Source organism: Macrotis lagotis, chromosome X, assembly GCF_037893015.1.
Source record: "Macrotis lagotis isolate mMagLag1 chromosome X, bilby.v1.9.chrom.fasta, whole genome shotgun sequence".
NCBI classification, from domain to species: Eukaryota; Metazoa; Chordata; class Mammalia; order Peramelemorphia; family Peramelidae; genus Macrotis; species Macrotis lagotis.
In genome coordinates, this window is record NC_133666.1 from 330,978,605 (window position 1) to 330,997,103 (window position 18,499).

At 40.5% G+C, this 18,499-nt stretch overlaps 1 protein-coding gene across 4 annotated transcripts in view; it reads right to left on the minus strand.

The window, feature by feature from the left end:
* Positions 1-18,499, minus strand: part of SLC12A7 (solute carrier family 12 member 7) — a 283,362-nt gene that overhangs the window by 134,747 nt on the left and 130,116 nt on the right. The window contains exon 1 of one of the 4 annotated variants that reach the window (XM_074201694.1): positions 10,864-11,026. The exons of the other annotated variants lie outside the window; for them this stretch is intronic. Coding sequence (XP_074057795.1) covers positions 10,864-11,011 — 148 coding nt within the window. The 5' untranslated portion in view covers positions 11,012-11,026. Of the gene's footprint in view, positions 1-10,863; positions 11,027-18,499 lie in introns of those variants that run through there. 4 annotated transcript variants of the gene reach the window in all.

Below are 18,499 nucleotides of genomic sequence, written 5' to 3' on the forward strand. Positions count from 1 at the left end.
AGGGTGAAGGGCAGAAGAATAGGCACGGAAAGGAAGACCTAGCTCAGTTTAGGTTAAACTACCTTTTGTCTCTGGTTAGTCTGGAGATTCAAAATAACTCTAACACCTGGCTGATTCTTTCTCTTTGGACCAGCAGAAAGAGTAGAACCACATCATGGAAAATTCTCCCAGATGTACAATAGTGAGTCACAGGCAAGTTTAACTGAACTTTTTTAATTTTAATTTTTAATCAATTCCTGTAATTCTCCCCAACCTTCCATCCTTCTAGAAGATGGATCCCTTGTCCTCTGAGTACAGGAATAAAGGAGTCAGTCCTACAACCAGTCACACTCAGGTCTGCATAGGCTCAACAGGGAAGAGTGGAAGATATTCAAAACAATCTCTAAAGACATTAATGGATTTCTTGTAGAAAGAGCAAAGAGCCTGTGCTTAACAAAGTACCAGTAAACTTGGATTCTTTTCATGGAGGAATAAAACAGAGCATCTCCTGACATTGTAAAAAAACACCTTTCATTCTAAAAATAGAACATTTTTCATAATTAATAAAAATACTGAAAAGTAGCAAAATAGTGGAAAGAAAGGGAATCTCACTTGGGGTCAAATCCTACTTCTGACAAATTATTGTGTAACCCTGGATAAATTACTTCACTTCTAGATGTTCCCAGACTTAGAAAATCACAAATTAATAATCTAATGGACTGTATCTTTATTTATTTTGCTAATATTTCCCAATTAGATTGTGAGAATGAAATGAAATAATATAGTAAAGCACCTTGCAAGCCTTCAAACACTGTATAAATGTAAGCTTTCATTATCTGTCATTAACTTCTTGGTGGATCACAATTTCTTGTGGTAAAGGATTGGGTCTTCATGAGTTTCTGGGATAGAATGTTCCTATATAATTATATATGCATATATATGTACACACACATAAGCATGTGTGCATTAGACACAGATGTATCTATTAGATAACCTATCTTTTATAGGTATAGAGAGCTACATTTATCTAGAGGGAGAAGGAAGAAGGAATATGGAGGGAGATTCAGCATCTTCTAGAAACAAGCCTCTCCTCGATACTTAACTAATCTGGTCCTCCCGATAGGCCTACTAGGCTAGATTCACTGCTACCCCCATAGACCAAGTTTTTCCCTCTTGATAGACCCTAACAACATTTAGATTTTCCACTGGTTCAGCCTTCCAAGACTCATAGTCAGAGAGAAAAGCCAAGGGATTGCAAACGTAAGAGAAAATTAATGGTGGAGACACAGTTAAATGGAGCAGGTCATATCACTGGATTCAGACAGTCCAGAATTTGACTATATGTTAATAAGGTTTTTTTTTACAATATGTAACGGTAATGCATAACTGCTTTTATTTTTTCTTTTAATGGAGTTGTTTATTTCCCTTTAATAAAGCTATTATAGATATTTTATATTGTTTTGTGTTGTTTGCATTGATAATGAATTTTTAAAAAGAGAAAGCTACTAGCTTGTTAAATGTCTTTACGTTTATCAAATGTTCCATTTGTTTTTAGGAAGAATGTAAAACTCTGACTAGAGTTTTTTAAAATATCAAGACTTGGTAAACAGTAATTGAATGAAGTCAATAATATCTAACAGAAAGAAAACTGGACTTGGAATCCAAAGAAATGTATTAATCATAGTGTGAGCACTTCAGGGCAACATACCAATCATTTAAACCTACTTTAGGGATCTGGAAATTATCAGTTGGATGTCAAACTTGCAATACTTAACCTAAAAGAGTTACTATGAAAATGACACTTTGGTAAAATATTTATGTTTTGTATTTTATAGAAATTATTATATTTAAAATAGGTATATATAATTTATCTATAGCAAGGGTATTGTATATATTTATATAAAATTATCATATGCAAATGTTTTATATAAATCACATATAAAATATATCAGTGGAGGACATTTAGTGGAATATGTCATAAAAAAAGAAATAAACTTGGTTAAAGTATTTTAAAAAGAACAAATACTCCAGAACCCTGGGTCCTCATGTTACCTCTAACTGATAATTAGGTGGGTCAATTTCTCTGCACCTTGGTTTCCCATTTCATGAGAAATAAGGGGTTGGTTTAGAAGTCCCCTAAAGTCCTTTACAGCTCAGTCCTATATTTTATATACTGGAACAAGAAAATCCAAATCTGCGGCAGCCGGGCAGCGAAGTAGATAGAGAATTGTCCATGGAGTCAGGAAAACCTGAGTTCAAATCAGACCTCAGACACTTGATACTTACTAGTTGTGTGGCCTTGGGCAAGTCACTTAATTCCCCTGCCCCACAAAAATAAAAGAAAAAGAAAATATAGATCTGTTCACTGTCATTATTCCTCTGATCATGACCACTGGACGGATGAACAAAAAAGATTCAGGCTGAAAGACTAAATAAATATAATTCTCCCAGTTTTCCAAAATGAAAGGAAAGTACACAATACTCCAATGATTTAAGTATATAAAGGCAAACCTTACTCCTCCTCCCAACTCCTTAGAATTCTGGTAAGCCACCAAGTTTCAGGCCTCCAGGACATGTCACACTGTCCTTTTCCCAAAGTCTTATTACATCATCTTAAACCAAGAAGTTATTCCAAGTGGTGGAAATATGGAAATAATGTATTGAAATTCAAATTGTTTTTACATGTAATTAAGAAAAAAATAAAATATTTTTAAAAAAAGATTCAAGGAAAAGGGGGGGGGGGGCAAATCAGTACACATGCATACTAACCATGACTATAAAAAGCATAAAAATCAGTGAACTCTGTTCATGTACAAAGAAGAAAACAATTCTTTGCCATTCCCCACCTGATGTGTAAGTTTTCCTTTACTCTTAACTTACTTCATCCCTGAATAAGTACAGCCTTGCTAATTCTACTTATGCAGCATCTCTTGAATCAATGCCCTCTCTTCATTGACAGTTACCATCCTGGTTGAGGCCACTGTTCACCTCTTCCTTGAACTACTGTAAAAGTTCCTTAACTGGTCGCCATGAATCTAGTCTCTCTTCTCAAATACACCTTTCACAAAGCACACAAAATAAATTTCTTTTTTTTTCTTTAGGTTTTTGGCAAGGCAAATGGGGTTAAGTGGCTTGCCCAAGGCCACACAGCTAGGTAATTATTAAGTGTCTGAGACCAGATTTGAACCCAGGTACTCCTGACTCCAAGGCAGGTGCTTTATCCACTACGCCACCTAGCCGCCCCTCCACTACGCCACCTAGCCACGCCACAAAATAAATTTCTTAAGAGTGATCACATCGATTGAGAGTTTATAAAACTTTCAGTGAAATGCCATCCACATCCAGAGGAAAACACTATGGAGTCTGAATGCAGACTAAATCATACTATTTTCCTTTTTTCAAGTTTTGGCTTTTTCCTTTTTCTCATGGTTTTTCCCTTTAGTTCTGATTCTTCTTTTACAATGAACAATTTGGAAATATGCTAAATATGATCATACATGCATTACTATAACAGATTACTCACAAAAAGATGAATATTGAAAATTATCTTTGCATGTAATTAAAAAAATAAAATAAAATAATATTCAAAAAATACTTTCAGTGGCTCCCCACTGCCTCTAGGATAAAATGGAAACTTCTTAGTCTGACATTTAAAACTCTGATTCTTATTTATCTTCTGAGACCTAGGTTATACTTTCCCCAAACTCAACAACCCATATACTATGCCAATATCAACCTTTATCACTACATTTCAGAATCCTCTTCTTCAAATATTCAACCTTCTATGAAACAGCCTTCCCTGACATCCCCTACCCTAACCCTTCTAGAGTTATTAATGTTCAACCTCTTTTCAGCTTTTTCAAGCACTATTCTTACCTTTGTAAGTCTGTTACCTAAGGAAAATACAAACTTCTTGAGGACAGATACCACTTCATATCTTCAAACACCTCCAGCACATATAATTAATGCTTATTGAACTTTTAACATGAAAGCAAATACATCAGTATCACTTTATTGTATGCATTTTATTTACTTTTTTTAATAGTACGCCATTTAAAACATACATTTAAAATGGTATGATTTCATTTAGTTTGAGTTTAAATTGAAAGGTACCTAGGAGATCACCTAACGAAAACATCCTTCATTTTTCAGGTAAGAAAATGGAGACCTAAAAAAACCATTTAGCATTTAGATAAGGCCTTAAAGTTTGCAAAGTGACTTTCATGTGTTAACTCGATTGAAACTAAGTGATCCATTCAAATTCACATTAGAAATAAGAGGAGAGGTTGAGATTTGAATAGAAATTATGCGATTCCAAATGTTAGACCTGGAATAAGGATGACCTGAGTTCAAATCCAGACACAGAAAATACCCATGGGACCCTGCTGGACAAGCCATTTAACCCTATTTGCTTCAGTTTCCTCGTCTATAACAAACAAAAAAACAAAATAAAAACATACAAGCTAGAAGGAAATGGCAGACCTCTCCACTATCTTTGCCAAGAAAACCCTAAATGGAGTAATGAAGAGTTGGACCTGACTGAAAAACAGAACAATAATTAATAAAAGTTTATTTGAGAATAAAGATTTTCTTAACAGAAGTTCCTGAAGACAGTCAAGTGGTATACTGAATGGAGTGCCAAGTCTGGACACAGGAAAACCTGAGTTCAAATCTGGCCTCACTTTCCAGTTTTGTAACTGGGCTCTCAACCTCTTTTTTTTTCAGGTTTTTGCAAGGCAAATGGGGTTAAGTGACTTGCCCAAAGCCACACAGCTAGGTAATTATTAAGTGTCTGAGACCGGATTTGAACCCAGGTACTCCTGACTCCAGAGCCGGTGCTTTATCCAATACACCACCTAACTGCCCCTTCTCAACCTCTTTTTGGCTCAGATTCCTCATCTGTAAAATGGGTATAATAGTACCTTCTTCTAAAAGTGGCATGAAGATCAAATGAGATAATATTTGTAAAGCGGTTAGCACAGAGCCTGGCATATGGAAAGTATTAGATAAATGTTAGTTATTAATAATGATGACTCTTATAAACAGAAAATAAATGTATCGGATGTTTGCACTGCATTGATACATGCCTTAACAAGGCAATATAATCGAAAATCCTTCTAGAAAGTAAAAGGGGGGGAGGAGGGAGGGGGAGGAAATGGAAAGGAGAGGAGAAAAAACAAAAAATAAAATAAAGACTGTAGCCCCAAGCTAAAGGCAAAGTGCTCCCATCAACCTTTCTTTAGTTGTGATATTATCTATCAGCTTTGGCAGGAATCCAGGATATTAAATGAAAGAACTGACTTTGTAGAAAAGTACAGTACTTGAAAACAAGTCTACTTTTACTGCCTTGAAATGGTTACACAGGGTCACAAAAAGTCTTGGAAATGAACTAAATGAACTCTAATGTTCTTCCAGGACAAGTCAATGATTTTGTCAAGTCTGTCAGGCACACTGATCTCAAAGAACATCTGTCCCTTACAGAAGCCCAGTCTCATCTTTGCCCTCCCACATTCAAAGTACTCTGGGAAGCCAGGGGTCTATAGAGATTATCTGCTCCTCTTCTCTTTCTCTCACCAGAATAGCCTGGTGAGATTGAGGAAAGTAAAAGTTATCAGGCAGTTATTAGGTGGTGCAGTGAATAGAGTGCCAGAACCGAAGTCAGGAAGCCTCTTCCTCCAGATTTCAAATCTAACCTCAGACACTAGCTGAATGACTGTCAAGTTACTTAATCCTGATTAGCTCACCTTCCATATCTGTAAAATGAGTTGCAGAAGGAAATAGCAAACCACTCTACTATCTTTACCAAGAAAACTCCAAATGGGATCAAGCAGAATCTGAACTAAATGAACTACAATAAAAAGGGGCATCCATGAACTTTTTTAGTATTTTTTGACTGTATTTTAAAACAATTGGTTCCCTTTTTAATTTTATTCATTTTGTTTTATGTATTTTAAAAAAACCATTTTTCTGGAAAAAAAAAAGTCCATAAGTATCAGATTGCCAAAGTAGTCGATGAAACAAAAAAAGGTTAAAAATCCCTGCTTTAAGGAACCTAGAACAAACTGAGACTCCAAGGAAATTGTAGGTTAAAAAAGATTTCTTTTCCCCCACTCCCAGTCCCAACCAGTCCAAACCTAGTGTCTACTCAAAATGGCTGACTCAGGGTGGCTAGGTTGAGCAGTGGATAGTGCACCAGCCCTGGAATCAGGAGGACCTGAGTTCAAATCCGAACCTTGGGCACTTAATAATTGCCTAGTTGTGTGGCCTTGGCAAGTCACTTAACCCCATTGCTTTGCCAAAAATAAAAGTAAAATGGCTGACTGGTCTTGGGGACCCTAACTTACTTATAGTTTGCCAAAGATAGCAGAAAGGCACCTGAGGATTCAAAAAGCAAACTAAGTAGGACTGGAGCTCTGTTTTAGCTTTTTGCAAAGGCCATTAGCAACATAAAAACAGCTCATTAAAAATACTGACCAAAAAATGATGAAATTCTCAATTGCAACCAATCTTCCCATCAGTAGCAACTTAGAAGCCAGACTCCCTTTATCGAAGAAGCATGAAAAATTCCAAAATAACAAGACTTTCAAAAAACTCTCCATAGACCTTCATTTCAGGACATCTAATCAATTAAGATCATATTATCATTGACTCATTTTAAGATTTTTTTGTGCCTCCTACACCGAATCAAAATACATTATATTGGGGTGGCTAGGTGGCATAGTGGATAAAGCACCGGCCCTAGAGTCAGAGGTACCTGGGTTCAAATCCAGACTCAGACACTTAATAATTACCTAGCCGTGTGGCCTTGCGCAAGCCATGTAACCCCGTTTGCCTTGCTAAAAAAAAAAATACATTATATCTACACTAGAATCAACTGATTCCAATATTGAGCCACAGGAAAAATCCATGGTCTCAATTTGTTACATGGTCAAACAAGGATTCTAATTTCACACTATATATGAACTCTAAAAATAACAAAAATTATCATTTTTATAAAAAGACAGTGAAATTCGCTATTCCTGGCACACAATTTTTAAAAAATTGCATAAAATCAAAGGTATCAAATACTTTATCAGAACTTGAGATTCTGAAACTGCTCAGCTCAAGCAATACAAATGTTATTTTTTAAAGTAATAAATGTTCTAAAAAACAAAGCCAAGGGAAAGAAGACTTGTTCATGAGATCATAGACTAAGGTTTGGAAGAACTCTTACCTGATGCTGTATAGTTAAACTGCACAGGAGTAAATTCAACCCTGTACAAGTTCCTAAGAAGGACTAAGGACCAAAAAAGAGAATGGAACCAAGGAAGTTAGGTATTATATAGAAAGTGGAATGTATAAAAAGATACCATGATGAATTGGAAATATATGAAACCGATGAATTGGAAATAAAGGACTGAATTGGGAGTCAGAAGATGAATGTTCATACCCAGCTATTAATATCTGTGTAATGCTGAACAAGTTTGTTTAACCCTCTAGGCATCAGTTTTCTCTTTTTTTAAATTAAAGGAGTAATATTAATGTTAAAAAAATTAATGTTATGTTAAAAAAAATTGATGAAACTAGGTAACTGCTTCCAGTTCTAAATCCCTTCTCCTTCAAACTCTAAATTGTATAATTCATGTTTTATGAAAACCCCTAAGGCAACTCTCCAATTTTATACCAATAAATTTTCTGATTTTCTAGAATTAATGAACAATAATGACAGCAAGTGAATAACTTTTACCCTCAATAAGTGTAAAGCAAAGACATTATCCAGGATCCCAAAGACTGTTAGAATAACCAGAACAGAAAATTAAATTTTTTTTTATCATGGCAAAATGCAATTAAAGTCACAAGAACATTTATTAATTAAGGCTGTCCTTACAAAATAACATGCTCCTTTGCTGTCAAGAACTTAAAATTTAATAGGTGAGAAAGGGATAAATCTGATATAAAGTAAAGTGAGATTAGACTTCTTTGCCCTTGAGGCATACTTTAAGAAATTTGGGATGACAGAGAAAACTTTGGGGGGGGGGGAAGGAAGGGGAAGAATCAGAAGGCATATTATCCTATCAGTGACAAGGAGCCACTGAAGATTTTTAGATCAGGGAACTGTAGTCACAACTTTGCAACAAGAAGATTATATTGGTAGCAAGGAAGGATAGTTTAGGAAGTCAGAGAATGGAAACTAGGAGTTCATTAATTCTTTCCTATACAATTTTCTTTCTTCAAGGCAAATGAGGTTAAGTGGCTTGCCCAAGGCCACACAGCTAGGTAATTATTAAGTATCTGGGGCTAGATTTGAACTCAGGCCCTCCCACTCTAGGACTGGTGCTCTATCCACTGTGCCACCTAGCCGCCCCTAGAGCTCTGTATTTGACATGTATTTGGAATTATTCAGAAAGGAGGGATAATCGTCACCTCCCCAAGGACAATAACCATAGCTAAGAAAAAGATAAAGGTGAAAGAAGGATATGGATAGAAGAGGCAAAGGACAAAGCCTTGAAATATTTTTCACATGAAATGATGGCAATGTCTAAAGACATAAGTATATGTGACTGAAAACCCTAAACCTTCCTGCTATATAAAATGATTTTTTTGACATTTTTGATTGAATGAGAACTGAAAGGGACCTTGACCTTATATTTTCTAATTCAACTCTATCTTTTTTCCCCATAGAAAATAATAAACTAACATTTAAATTTAAATTTTCTTTGGAGCTTTTCATGTATAATTTTATTTTAGCCTCATAATTACACTGGGAAATAGATCCTATTCTTTTCCCCAATTAAAGCTGAGAAAACTGAGGAAGAGAGAGGTTAAGAGGTTTGTCCAGGATTACACAGCTAATACAAGTCCAGTACTCTAACCACTTTTTATATAAGAGGTTAAATGACTTGACCAAGGTTAAAAAGATGAGTAGATTTGAACCCAGGTCCTTTGACTAAATCCAGCATTTCCTCCCTTGGACTGGACCACAATAGGGTAATATGAAACACTTGGGGTGGGGGGAGGTGAGAAGTGATGTTCAGATTCCACAGTTTACATTGGTCATTACAAAAATATGGAAGTTCCTCAGCAGAAAACAAAAACAAAACTGAAGTGTTTCACAGAAAGGCCAAAGTATTCCGAGAAGAGAAACAGACACAAAGGAAAATAGCAACTCATGATTTCCATCAAGCTGTACAAGCACTAATGAAGAACTATGTAAATATCCCATATCTTGGGGCGGCTAGGTGGTGCCGTGGATAGAGGACCGGCCCTGGAGTCAGGAGTACCTGAGTTCAAATCCGGCCTCAGAAACTTAATAATTACCTAGCTGTGTGGCCTTGGGCAAGCCACTTAACCCCATTTGCCTTGCAAAAAAAAGCCTAAAAAAAATTATGTATCTTCTAATAAATAATTAAACCATACGTACACCAAATGATGCCATTATTTTCTTAAAAAACTCAGCAATCCCTGGTCCTGTTTGCCTACCCTTAATCTGATCTCTCTCAGGTATTCTTTTTTCTTGCAGTATCTTAAACTAGAAACAGGAAATGCATCCTTCTCTCAAGATTCTGCTTGAGTAAAGAAATATTCTTTCCTATAGCAGAGACACTTAAGAAGCGGGAAAAGGAAAAGAGCTTTGAGAAGAGAAAGATGTATCCTGGCCGTGGGGAGATTAAAGACAGACGAGAAGGAAGGCAAGACTTCATCACAAGGGGCTAAGCTCAACAATACTGAGTAGGACACTGGATTTGGAGTCAGGAGACTGGGCTTTGTATCCCAACTTGGTCACTTAAAACTGCGTGACATAGTACAAATAATTTGTGGATTAGCCCATCTTTAAGGTCCCTTATATCTCTAAATTTTCTAACCAGATCCCAAATCGCAAAGAGCTGTTACTAATCAGAACTGTTAAGCGGTCGCACAAGCTCCAACTAGCAGTTGGATACATTGCTTTGCTTTCCTGGGCTCCATCTCTAAAAGAAATCGGACCAGCTGGTTTCTAAGGTCCCATCCAGCCCCAGCGAGAAGATTCTTGCTCTACAGGTCCCATAGACGCGGTCAGTTAATACTGTCCCGAACTTCACAAGGCTAAGTCGAAGAAGACCTAGTAGCAAAAGTTGAAGAAGACCTAGTAGCAAAACAGATCTAGGTGAAAACTCGGAAGGAAGAGGAGGGCAGTACTTGGGATGAGATACTGAAAGAAAACAAAAACACAGATGCTAGGACCCAAGGCCAGGATAATTCCTAGGAAGGGGAAGATAATTCCCAGGAAAAACTGGCAGGGATAAGAAGCAAGTTCTGTTGGTTGGAAGGAAATCCCATCCTTCCTTTTTTCCGACTGATAGCAGTTTCAGACAAGGTCGGGTGAGCTGAGAAGGAGGCGAATGACCCTTCCCACCCCATTTTCCAGACTAATCGCCTCACTCACTCCCCCCTCCCCATCGGATCATCACAACCCCTCGGCCAAAGCACCAACCAAAGAGCCCGAGGGGGTGCCCCCTATGCTGCCACTTTTTGTTCCTTCCGGCCCCTGCCCGCCCCTCCTTGGCTTCTCGCTGTGCCCCAGCTCTGGGATCCCAAAGGGCTTTCGGGCCAGGCCCGATCTCCCGCGCCCCCAAGGACCACGGGCGGCCGTCCCAGCCCCCGCGGCCCTCCGGCGCAGCCCGCAGAAACAAAGAGCGAGCGCCCCGGAGGGGCCGGGGCGCGCCGGCGCCTTCCCTTCCGTCTTTGTCCCGGCTCAGGTACGCCGTGCCTCCCGCAGTCTCCTCCCTCCGCGCCGCCCCGGCCCGGGCCAGGAACTTGCAAATCAGCGCAGCGCGCTGCCGGGGCCGGGGCCGGGGCCGGGGCCGCGGCGGACAGCGCGCCAGTCCGGGCGAGGCTCCGGCCCGACGGCTCCTCGGGCTCACTCACCCAGGCTCCCGGAGCCGCGTTCCGGCGGCCCCTTCGGGGAGAGGTCCGGGGCGGGCTCCGGCGCTGGCTCGGGGGCCCCGGGCTCCCCGGAGCTGTCCGCCGCCGCTGCCTGCGCCTCCACGGGCACCACGGTGAAGCTGGTGGGCATCGCGGCCCCGGCCTCCTCGGGCCCCGGGGAAAGGCGGGGGACGCAGTCCGGGCCGGAGTCGGAGCCGGGCTCCCTGGCGACGGGCTCTCACGTGAGGGCCATTTCCTTATTTGGGGGGATGGGCGGGGGCGGAGTGGTGCGGGCAGCCCCTGCCACCTCCCTTCCCGCCCTCCGGTCCAGTCCCACATGACATCACCTGCCAGCCGCAAGTGGCTGCGGTCGAGTTTTTTCTAACTTTCCCCCGCGGCCAGGCACCTCCCACTTCATTTGTAAAGAAGAAAGTTTGTCCCGGGAGGACGCGCGGGACCTTGAGGGGGGATGGGGAGGGAAGGCTTGGGAAACGCGCCGACTCTGCCGCCCTCACTTCAAAGGTGGCCTGGGACGCTTGACCTTGGACGAGCCTCACCCCCTATCTGGCCGCTGGCCCCCCGCCCTCGGCTCTAATGCATGCGCGTGTGGGGGCATCCCCTCCCTTTGTCAGGCCCTTCTTCCAAAGAAGGGTCGACCTCATCCAGGACAAGATCAGCCGTTTATCGTGACACCCCGAATAAAGAAGGCTCTTCGGGAAGTGTCTTTTCACCTAGGCATTTTAGGCTCGTTCTTTAATTCCCCAAGCAATTAATAAAAGGGCTCATCCCTAGCTTCAAGGCTCAGCAACACTCCTACCTTTCACAAAAAGGTCTCAATCTTAGGGTCTTCCTTCCCAATTTATCCTGTCACGTTCTTGTTTGTCTGCAGGCTGTCTCCTCATCACACAGAGAGCTCCTTGAGATTCTTTGTCCATCACCGTATCCCCAGGATTTAGCATAGTGCTTTGTTCTCAGAGAAGATCAAGACATCAGGGAGATGATGTCATGACTAGCAAAATTTGAACTCAGGTCCTCAGGACTCCGGGGTGGGTTCTCCAACCACTTCACCACCTAGCAGTACATTGTAAATGCTTAATAAATGCTGAGAAGGAAACGGCAAACCATTCCAGTCTTCTAGCCAAGAAAATCCCAAATGGGGGTTACAAAGAGACTGACATGACTGAAGAACAAAAATAAAAGCTAGTTGATTAAGGGCAGAGTACATAAAAAGGAAAAACAAACAAAAAGGAAACTATCCTCACTTTGACTTTGGGATTCAAGGTAAGTTGGAACGTGGCTGTGGGGAGAAGATAACATATTGGCTTTCTGTGAGCTCTTCAAATAAATCAGCCACTCTTACTAATTTTTGTGAAGGGGGAGGAACCCTAGACAACCTTATCTAGTTCACCCTTCTCATTTTACAAATCCTTCAAGGCTCCCTTTCACCACCCATCCATCCCAAACCCACACAATCACTCAGAAAGCACCTCGAAAACACCCAACACTTCTGTAATTACTCAAGTTTTTGTTTTGCAAGAAATGACTGATTATCCACTGTAAAGTTTTTCACCATAGGCTGTTTGCAACCCCATATAACACATACTTGATACTTTGTATATACTTTATGTATAGATTTTGTTGCCCCTAATAAAATGTAAACTCCTTGAGGAAAAAGAACTTTCATTTTTGTTTTGGTAACCCCAGCATTCAGCACCTTGTCTGCACAAGGTAAACAAAAAATGCTTGTAGGCCAATTGATAAATCCACAAAGGAAAATCTCTTCTGAGTTCTGCTCAGAATGTCCAGTGGTATGTAAATTCCTGGAGGATTAAAAGGATCCATTTTTAACTGAATCTTTCTTTTGAGAGGTTACCCTGAGGAGTAGTAGATAGGGTGCTGGACCTGGAATAAGAAAGATTGTGTTTCAAAACATGCCACACTTAATCAATGATGTGACCCTAGGCAAGTCACTGAACCACTCTTTGCCTCAGCTTTCTTTTCTGTAAAATGAGAAAGTTGAACTGGATAGCCCTTATGATTCTTCCAGCTCTATGATTCTATGATCCATCTTGCCTCAAGAGTTATATAGTAGGTACTTGCTGGGGGGGGGGGGGGGGAGAATCAACCTTATTTTTTTTTTCAGCAACTCCACTCTTTCCCCAAGGTCTTCTTTTCAAATTCCATCTCTGGAGGAGCTCTACTTATTTTCATGCTCCCTCCTCACTTTTCTTCAGGAGAAGCATAGCCACTGAATTGGCATTCTTCTGACATGGACCTTATACTTCTTTTCTTCCTAATTCACTCAATTAGGGAGGCTCTCCCACAAATCCTGCTCAGAATCCTCTGAGCAGTGGGAGTAGGCTTGGCAGTGTGGATACTTGGCAGTAGCCAGAGCTCCCTATGTCCCCAGACGGATCTGTGCCCAGTATCACCCGACCTTTTGGGTTGAACTCCCAAAACCCTTTGTGACTTTCTCTCAGAGTGCACACAAGGCTTTTTCTGCCCATCAACCATCTGAAATGAACCATCCAGTTTGGAATTTGAAGCAGCCAAAGCATTTATATTCAAAATGAGTCTTTTCTGGTATGATTCCACTGTATTCAATCTTTGCTTCATTTTATTTCTTTCCTTATAATCAGCTTTTTGAGGTCATTAGAGAGGTCTAGAGTCAGGTGCCCAGGTTTCGGAAGGATTTATTTATTTAAATGTGGGTTTAAGGCAAAGGGGGGGGGGACACAGAGACAGAGACAGAGAGAGAAGAAATTCTTAGGGCTGGATAATAGAAATGAAAACTTTGTACAAGTGAGTATGTGATTTTCTCATCATAATCAGAAACCTATACTTTACAATGTTTGTTTTTAGAAACACAGGATTAAAGAAGACTTTTTATTGTTTACCCTACCCTTCCAAGCTTCAAGAGGCTATCTCTTAGAGCCAGGCTGTATTTATTTATCTTTAGCTGAGGAACTCTTCTTTTCCTTCATTTCTGGATTCAAGAATTTAAAGCAGGAAAGGGGCAGTCAACTTTCTTGTATTCCTGGTAGATTCCCTTTTCTGCCACTCCAGCTGTCTGGGAAGATTCAGTAAGCAAGAAGGATGTGTCGCTGCTCTTTGTTGAATGAGAACGTCCATCTCCAGTTGATATAGTTGTTTAGTCATTTTCAGTCATGTCCAACTTTTTGTGACCCCCAAATGGGTTTTCTTGGCAAAGATACTAGAATGGTTTGTCATTTTTTTTCTCCAGCTCATTTTACAGATGATGAATCAGAAGCAAATAAGATGAAATGACTCACCCAGGGTCACACAGCTAGGAAAGTGTCTGAGGTTGCATTTGAATTCAACATCTTTCTAACTCCTGATCCTGGCATTCTATTTACTGCACCATCTAGAAGCTAATCATCTCCAAATACCACTAGCCTATACCGAAAAAATTGACACTTGGCAGCTCTAAAAGACAGCTTACTTTATGTTTGAATGCTCTTTGGTAATCAAAAGACAAAGGAAAAAAATTGATCATCTAGAATCCAAGCAACCAACATTTACTGAATATTTTTCTATGGCCCACAACTTTTGAAAAAACTACTATCACAAGCATTCGAGACCAGACACCCTAGGGTGAGAACTGCCATCTGCCCTTCCCCTTTTTATAAAATAACCACAAATGCCATATTTAATCACCCATAAATTCTCCCTGAAGGGGAAAGTAACACCAAAGGTAAATCATCCCTCAGGGTGTGCCAAGAAATTGAGGCACACCCAGTCACAGGCTATACAGACCCAGGATCATCAAAGGAATAATAACAATTACTCATATTTTTCTAGTACTTTAAGTGAATTGAACTTTAAGTGAACACTGATATAATGACTATTATTATCTCCCTTGGATAAAAGAAGAAACTGAGATTCAGAGAAAATAAATGAATCTCAATTTCCTTGTCTGTAGAGAAAATAAAACACTTGCAGATGACTGTAGGTGAAGAGTTTTGTAATCCATAAAATGCTGTAGAAATTAGAATCATTATTATCATCTCAGAGGTCTTTAAGGAAATTGTTTTAAAGATTAAGGAAGAATCCTTATTAGTATCACAAATTTTATAAATGATATGAATGAAATCTAATTTTCCTATAGAAATAACATTATAAAAGTGAACTACAAAACTAACTAAAGGCCTGATGTCTAGCTTTTTTTTATGTTTTTTATTCTCATTTCATACAAATGTTTTTTTTACATTAATAAAATATACTTGTTTACAAGTAAACAAAATACCCCTCCACCCATGAATATAGATAGACTTGCTTGGGCGAAAAAGTAAAGGGGAGAGAAAAAAATTAAAATAAAAAAATAATAATAGTAATAATTGTAGGTATGGCCAGGTGGCGCAATGGATGAAGCACCAGCCCTGGAGCCACGAGCACCCGAGTCCATATCCAGCCTCGTAAACCCAATAATCACCCAGCCATGTGACATGCAAGTCACCCGATCCCCACTGCCCTGTAAAAACCAAAAAGAAGAAAGAAAAAAAAAGACCCAAAATAAAATAAAATAACATAGTAATAATAGTAGGGGTGCCTGGGTGGCAGACAGAGCATTGGCCCTTGAGCCAGGAGCACCTGGGTCCAAATCCAGCCTCAGACACCCAAAGATGATTCCGCTATGTGGCCCCAGGCAGGCCACCCAGCCCCACTTGCCCTGCACCCTCCCCCAAATAATAATAACAAAAAATGTGCTTCAGTCTTTGTTCAAACACCATCAACTCTGTCGTGAGTGGATCACATTCTTTATGATAAGTCCATCACAAAAGTTACTTCCATATTTTTCCACCATTGCCATTGCTGATCACAACTCCCTCCTTTCTTATTTCTCCACTACCATGTACTCTATTTTCTCTCTCCTTTCACTCTGACTCTGCTGTAGGGTAGCTGAGTGGCGCAGAAGACAGATCCCTGGTCCTGGGGCCAAGAAGCCCTGAGCCCCCATACCACCCCTTAGGCCCAGAATCCACCTGGCCCTATGGTCCTGGGCAGGCCATCCAATCCCAGCCCCTTGCAAGAAGTAAAAAAGAAAACGTGTTATATCTGAACACTGTCCCCCCATGGTCCATCCTCTCCTCCTTTATTCACATCCCCACCCCTTCCCCCTGCTCCCCCCTCCTTCTTATTCCAGATGTCTATACCACATTGAGTATATTTGTTGTTTCCTCTCCTAGCCATCTCTGATGAGAGCAAAGGTTCCCTCATTCCCCCTTGCCTCCCCCTCTTCCATATCATTGCAATAGCTCATTGTAATAAAAAAAATCTTATTATGTGAAATATCTTGGACTATTCCCCCTCTCCTTTTTCTTTCTCCCTTTCCATTTCCCTTTTTTTCCTATTGACTCCATTTTTACACCATATTTTATCTTCAAATTCAGCTTTCTCCTGTGCTTCAACTATAAAAGCTCCCTCTACCTGTTCTATTAACTGAGATGGTTCATATGAATATTATCAGTATCATTTTTCTATACATGCAGTTCATCTTCATTAAGTCCCTCCTATTTCCCCCCTCTCCTCCAATCTCCATGCTTCACCTGAGTCCTGTATCTGAAGATCAAACCTTCTGTTCAGCTCTGGCCATTCCAAAAGGAACCTTTGAAATTCCCCTGGTTCATTGAAAGTCCATCTTTTTCCCTGGAAGAGGACATTCAGCCTTGCTGGGTAGTTCATTCTTGGCTGCATTCTAAGCTCTTTTGCCTTCTGGTATATTGTATTCCAAGCCCTATGAGCTTCCAATGTAGTTGCTGCTAAGTCCTGTGTGATTCTGACAGCAGCTCCACGATATTTGAACTGTGTCCTTCTGGCTGCTTGTAATATTTTCTCCTTGACTTGGAAGTTCTGGAACTTGGCTATAATATTCCTAGGGGTTGGTTTTTTGGGATCTCTTTCTCGGGGGAATCGGTGGAGTCTCTCCATTTCTATTTTGCCCTCTGCTTCTAGAATATCAGGGCAATTTTCCTGTAGTAATTCTTTGAAAATGATGTCAAGGTTCTTTTCCTGATCATGACTTTCAGGTATTCCAATAATTTTTAAATTATCTTTCCTAAGTCTGTTTTCCATATCAGTTGTTTTTTCAATGAGATATTTCACATTTTCTTCTAATTTTTCATTTTTTTGGTTTTGAAGTATTGATTCCTTATTTCTGGTAAATTCATCAATCTCCCTGAATTCTATTCTTTGTCTGAAGGATTTATTCTCCTCAGAGAGTTTTCTTATCTCTTTTTTCATCTGGCCAATTTTGCTTTTTTAAAGCATTCTTCTCCTCAATAACTTTTTGCACTGTTTTATCCATTTGACCTAAGCTGGTTTTTAGCATGCTATTTTCTTCAGCATTTTTTTGGATTTCCTTGACTAAGCTGCTGACTTCATTTTCATGTTTTTCCTGCATCTCTCTCCTTTCTTTTCCCAGTTTTTCTTCCAACTCCCTCACTTGATTTTCGAAGTCTTTTTTGAGCTCTATCATAGCCTGAGCCCAATTTCTGTTTTACTTGGAGTCTTTAGATGCAGGAGCTTGTGCTTCCTCATCTTCAGACTGAGTATTTTGATCCTTCTTGGGCTCATTTGCAAAATATTTCTCAATGGTCTTCCTCTTATTTCTTTGCTTGTTCATTTTCCCAGCCTAAGCCTGTTTTTTTTAGGGTGCTTCCTGAGCTTTTGGGACACTCCCACAAGGGTCTCAGTGTGTGAGGCTCTGTCCTCCCTCCTGGTCTGTGAATGACCATAAGCGCCCCCCTCTGCCACGGAGCCAAGGTGGGGGGGCCCTGTTGTTCTATGGGGGGGGAGGCCTAGACTGGGATCAGGATCTAAATGTGGTCAGAGCCCCAGAGTCCTGTTCCAGAGGCAGAGAACAGAGCTCAGCAGTCTCTCTCTTCACTCCCCTCCCTCAGCTCAATGGGCTCATGCCCTGGGGGCTCCGCCTGCTTCTGTTTCCTGGATTTGGGCTGCAGAAAGACCAAGCTGCTTGCTGTGTGCTCCGAGGGCTGGCTCTGGCAGAATTCCCCTGCTGTTCCCCAACTTTGTTCCCGGTGCTCCTCGGGGTGCAGCTCAGGAGACTCCCCCGCTGCTGTGAGCCTCGGCTCCCAGCGCCCTGGGGCTGCCTCCGGGAGGCTGAAGTTCTTTGGCTCTGGTGGGCCACCCCTCCGACCCCAGGGAGCAGAGCTTTTCTGCTCTTTTCCAGGTTACCTTGAGTAGGAGAACTGCCTCACTTGGGTCCCTTTGTGGGTTCTGTCTCTCAAAAGTTAGAGTCCTTAGTTTATGAGTTTTTATCAGAGAGCTCCTTAGACTCAATCCCTTCATGTCGCCATCTTGGCTCGATGTCTAGCTTTTTAATAGAAATTATTATAAATACTGTATCTCAATCATAAATTATATCTGGTACTCTATAATAAAGAATTTTCCTAACGTTTACAGAAATTAATTAAATAAGAAAGAGAGTAATTAGTCATACAGGTTTAATTTACATAAGGTTTCCAAGAGCCAAAACCTGAAATGAATTCTCTAATTCTCAGATTACTGTTCTTCCCATGTTGCACTTTCGGTGGCGCAGTAGATAGAGCACCAGCGGCCCTGGAGTCAGGAGTACCTGAGTTCAAATGTGACCTCAGGC